Source organism: Myotis nattereri (genome assembly GCF_964212035.1).
Source record: "Myotis nattereri genome assembly, chromosome: 5".
In the NCBI taxonomy this organism is placed as follows: domain Eukaryota; kingdom Metazoa; phylum Chordata; class Mammalia; order Chiroptera; family Vespertilionidae; genus Myotis; species Myotis nattereri.
This window is the reverse complement of record NC_138080.1, coordinates 106406573-106411887: the sequence shown is the minus strand read 5'-3', so window position 1 is coordinate 106411887 and position 5315 is coordinate 106406573. Positions and strand designations below refer to the sequence as shown.

The 5315-nt window shown below is 59.7% G+C and overlaps 1 protein-coding gene across 1 annotated transcript; it reads right to left on the bottom strand.

Annotated features, from left to right (window-relative positions):
* Positions 1-261: 261 nt before the first annotated feature.
* Positions 262-5029, bottom strand: MSX2 (msh homeobox 2; the record flags this gene model as incomplete). Its single annotated transcript, XM_081090672.1, has 2 exons — positions 262-686; positions 4651-5029. 2 exons carry the CDS (start codon positions 5027-5029, stop codon positions 262-264), a joined length of 804 nt encoding a protein of 267 aa, XP_080946798.1.
* Positions 5030-5315: the final 286 nt, after the last annotated feature.

Below are 5315 nucleotides of genomic sequence, written 5' to 3'. Positions count from 1 at the left end.
GTTCTGTTTCGTGATATATATTTATGTATAAAAACCATCAGAGCCAATCTTTGTGAGGAGAAGGGGGTGTCTGGGAAATGACGCCAAGAACAGGGAGCTTGGGGTCTCCAGCCCCCAGGACGAATGCGAATGCGGCGGCGGCCGCCAGCCTGGCTGCTCCGGGTGGTGCGTGTGAGGTTGGCAGAGCCGGGCGCTTCCTGGCGAGGGCGGGGGACCCATGGAACAGCCTCGTCCCGTCCCGGAGTCCGCGGGCAGTCGTCCTTAGGAGAGATGGTACATGCCATACCCCACAGGAGTGGCGTAGAGTCCCACGGGCGGGATGGGGAGCACAGGTCTATGGAAAGGGTAGGACGCGCCGTAGAGGGAGGCTGCCTGCAGCGGCGAGTTGATGGGGAAAGGGAGGCTGAAGCCGGAGGGCAGCATGGGCTTTGCGGCCATTTTCAGCTTTTCCAGTTCGGCCTCCTGCAGTCTTTTCGCCTTGGCCCTCCGGTTCTGGAACCAGATTTTGACCTGGGTCTCTGTGAGGTTCAGCGAGCTGGAGAACTCGGCGCGCTCGGCGATGGAGAGGTACTGCTTCTGCCGGAACTTGCGCTCCAGCGCCAGGAGCTGGGACGTGGTGAAGGGCGTGCGCGGCTTCCGGTTGGTCTTGTGCTTGCGCAGGGTGCAGGTGGTGGGGCTCAGGTGTCCTGGGGGCAGAGAGGGAGCGGTTAGCAAGGCCGGGGCCCCCTCTTCATCTTCCGGACTCCTTTGTCAGAGCCAGGTGTGGGTGGGGGGAGGAGGATGGAGGACCATATTTAAACAGATAAATTACTTCATTTAAAAAAATTGATATTTAAATAGATAAATTACTTCATCTTAAAAAATTGAGGCTTTTGCTAAAACGTGTGGGAATTTAATGGTGTAACAGAACTTTATGGGAAATAAACAGCTTCAGAGCAATGGAAATAGAACTCCTGAGAACAGACCTCTCCTAAGTAAGTCAAGGGAGTCAAGTGGTTGGTTCCTAAGATCAAAACCCCATCTCCTCTGAGCTTAATTTCTCCTCGTTAAAATGGGGGGGGGGGGTAGTTCAGTTGGTTAGAGCAGCTTCCTGAAAAGCCAAGGTTTGGGTTGGACCCCTGGTCAGGGCACATACAAGAATTAACCAATGAATGCACAAATAAGGGGAACAACACATCAATGTTTCTCTCCCTCCCTCCCTCTTCTTCTCTTGCTCTAAAACCAGAAATCAATAATGTGGGGAATGGATTCCGAATAGTCCTCACTTCCCGCGGATGCTGACAAAATCGCATATGGGAAAGAAAATGAGAAGGGTCTTCTAAAGGCGGGCGTCTCCCTCTCTGCCCCGGGCGGGCGCGGACGCGTTGGGCTGTATCCGCACACTGGCATCCGCACACTGGCGGAGGCTAACCCTGCAGACAGGGTCTGTGGTAAATTAACAGCATCTTGCTGGGGAGGGGGGGGGCAGCCCCACGCAGTAAACCGCCACAGCTGTCATTCCATCCCGTCTACAGATGATAAAACTTGAACATCACTTTACAGATGTGGGCTGAGCTTTTTGGCCGGGTGCTTCTGGGATATAAACTGCACCAAGAAGGAGAGAAAAATTAGCTCGCCCATAAACGTAAATGTCAGGGGAAATCAGGCTGCCTCGCCTGGGGATGGAGAGCATGTGATGACATCTTAGTCATCCGGCCCATTATGCCATGGTGTGGAGCCAACGTGTAAATGGTTCGTTTGTCGCCAGGGTTCGGAGAGAGGCAATAACAAGCCAAATGAAGGTACGCCAGCAGCATCAGACTCCGTGCCTCACTGGACTCGATGACAAGCCACGGGACTGTCCGGGCACCTCGCAGTCCCAGGGCATCAGCTCACTTAGGGCTTCCTTCCTCCAGGGGAGGGGAAGGGGGAGGGGGAGGGGGAGGCGGGAGGCGCTGGGGGGCAGGTTGCTAAACAATTAACTGGCTGCGTTTGGCTTTTACGAGCTATGCTAATTTTCCAAGTGGAGCCGCAGTTACAATAACTGCAAGGACTCAGGGGGAGAATGTCGCATTTCTTGTTTTGTTACTTTGGTGGCCCAAGAGTTTACACTTCGTACGGGAGGGTGACACAGCACAGGTCCGAGCCCAGCCGCCGCTTCCAGCAAGCAGTGGCCCTGTCCCGGGTGACATGACCAACCATCACGTTAAGTGACTGACAGAAAGAGGTAGTGGGTTCGGCAACCAACCAGAAAGCCAGCATTCTGGGAGGGGTGGGCGAGAAGGACCACAGAGACGTACCTGCAAACGCTAATCCCTAAGTGAACCAGGGCACCCGCTCCTTAACGTACAAATAACCCTAACCACACCGTCGGCGCCTCCAGGACCCGGACGTCCTCAGCCTCGAGAATGGCCGGGCACCGGAGGGCCTGGCGGCAGGGGTTCGGGTCCCCAGCTCCCGGCGTCTCATCGGGATCCTGCGCTAAGTGGGAAAGCAACTCCAGTTCCCGGCACAGTCCCTCCTGGGGGCTGCCTGTGAGTTATGAAATCCGGGAGACGGGGATCGCACACGGGCATCAAAGCCGAAAAGTTGGGACGCTTCCTCTCGGCCCCCCACTCCTCCTCCCACCTCCCTCCCCCATTTTAAACCAAGCAGAGGAAGGATGCGATTATACAAAGCAAAACAGCATTTATCCCACTTCCTCTGAATAACAAAACCAGGCCCGGGCGGGTGGCTCCCTCCCGCCCCAGGCTCCTTCCCTGGGAGCTCCCAGGACCTGGCTCCTACTCCCGCACTCCTGTGGCCTCTGCAGGCCCCAAGCACCAATAACCCACTTTTTGTTTTAAAATGAAGTCCTTTCTGGGAATCTCCAGCTTTTCTTATGGGAAGGTCAGCTCCAGGGCCCAAGGCGGCCTCACTCAGCAGGGAAGCTGGGTTACACTCTGTGGTGAGGCTGTTTACCGAGGTCAGTGGGGGAATGGCCTTCCCAGAACCTGGAGGCCTGAGGAAGTGGGACTTCTGACCTCTGGACATGTCTCCCTGGAAGGCCTGAAGCTGCCTGTGCCGCGGGGCATATGGGCCCAGGCCTAGGAACCCGTGGGGCGCCCTTAAAGTTCCCGAGCCTCTACTTCCCCATCAATAAAATGGGTAAGCTATACTGATCACGCAGTGAGGTTCCGGGCAAGGCATTTTAGAATGTCCAGAGGAGCCCCGTCATTCCGTGGCGCCCCGTTTCTTTCTGTGAAGCCAAGCTGGGTGTGTTGAATCCTCTGAACTCAGCTGCAAAGTCCTCATCTGTTCCCAGGAGGCCGGCTCTGGCCACAGAGATCAGATAAGATAACATGGTTAAAAGTGCTATAAAGCACTGAGCAAACTTGTATTTCAATTCTTTGAGTCCTTAATCTCCACGCCCTTTGAATCTTTTGGAGTTTCTATCAGGGTGGAGAGAGACGCCGGCGGGGACAGCCTCCGACGCCGGGTAGATGGCCCGGTTTTGTTCACAAAATGCTATGCACCTCCAGCCTCCAGGGCTGACGGGTGGAAGTGGAGAGAGAGGCGTCTCCTGACTTTGCATAAAAAGCCCCTCCACAAGCCCCCTCTTGCCCACCTTTCCCAGAGGTACAGCGGGCAGAGAACTCTTAAAGGCCCAGAGAGACAGGTAAAAGTTGTGGGGAATGATTTCCAACCTGCAGAAGGCCCCAGGGCCCCAACATGGATGCTGAAGCTGAAGGCGTCATCCCTCTCCTGGGCCAACTCCCCGCCCGCCTCATTGCAGGAAGCGGGGTGCGGGTGTGAGGACCTCTGCTGGGTCCCTCTGGGGAGAAGGACCCAAGGTCTGGGGCCAGGGCACCCCAAAGCAGCCTGGCTCGGACACCAGGGCCCCGGCCCACTTCGGCCACTGCCAGTCAAGTCAGTCTTCTTAAAATAAAGCCTGGGTGTCTCAGAAAGGGGGCAGCCCCAGGTCCCGCCTCTGCCTGCGCCTCGGGGCTCCAGCGATGACTGGGGTCTGCTGAGCTGGGCGCCCAGGGAAGCCTTTCATGATCACTGAGCCAAGCGGGGCACCCCTCGCTTCAGCCCGAGCCCGCTCCCAGCGAAGCTGGGGACTTCTTCGGCGAGGTGCCGGCGGCGGCGGGGACATCAGCTCCGCATCAGCCTCTGCCGCCTTCCCTTCGCGGGGTGCTGCTTCGACGCCCGCGGGACCCAGGGGAGATCAGGTTGTCCACCCAATATCGGGCTAGATTTCAGCTGGTTCATCGTTAAAAGGAGGGCACACCCCGAGGGGCTGTGAACTTCACACCCCCCCCCTTCACTCCCCAGACCCTGGTGGCAGCGAAACAAAATAAGCGAAGTGGCCGAAGCGCAGGGCCAGGGGCTAGAGAAACCCAAGGAGGCCACCCGCAAACCCAGCGAGGGTTCGCCCGCCCCGGACCAGCGAGTCCGCAGCTGCGCGCGGCCCTCTGCACAGCGAGGGGACCCGGGCCACGCGCTGCGCCAGTGCCCACGGGTGTCCAGGATGCAGCCGGCGCGCGGAACTCGGGGGATACCCGGGGCCCGAACCAGCTGCGCCTGCCCTCCGGGGCGCACGGTGCCGGGGGCTCTCCGAACCCGCTGCCTGGAAACCCGCCCCGGCTCCCTCCAGCACCCGGCGTCCCCGCCCGGGCGCGCACTCACTCGGCGGCGGCGAGTATCTGCCGGGCTCCTGCATCCACGCCGCGCCGTCTTCGGAGTTTTCCGACTTGACCGAGGCGGTCTCGAAGGGCTTGACCAGCGACCCGGGGCTGTGCGCTTCGCGGGCGCCGTGTCCCGGCAGCAGCAGCGGCCGCAGGGTGGCCGCGGCGGAGGCGCTCTCGGCGGGCCGCGGGGACGCCTCCTTGGGCGGCTTCTTGTCCGACATGAGCGCCTCCACGCTGAAGGGCAGGCTGGAGACCTTGACGCGGCGCTCCTCCGCCGCCCCCTCGGCGCCCCCGGGCCCCGGGCCCGGCCCGGCCCCTAGCGCCGGGCCCTCCTCATCCGACGAAAACAGGTCCTTGCCTTTGGACGGAGAAGCCATGACTTCTCTGCCCCACGTAGGTCCCGGCGCGCGACTCGGCTGGCAGCCCGGCGGCGGCGACTCAAACTTTTTGGGGGGGAGACGGGAGGGGCGCGCCGGGAGCCGAGCCTTTCCTCCAAGGGGAAGTGGGAGACTCGGGCCCGCCAATCCGCGCCGGCCCTGGCGTTGACGTCACGAACGCGCGCCTCCCATTGGCTCTGGCGGCAGAGGCTGGTCCTTTCTCCCCTCCCCCCTGTTTGAAATAAATTAGGAGTTAATTACAGGAGCAGTCAGCAGAGTGGTTATT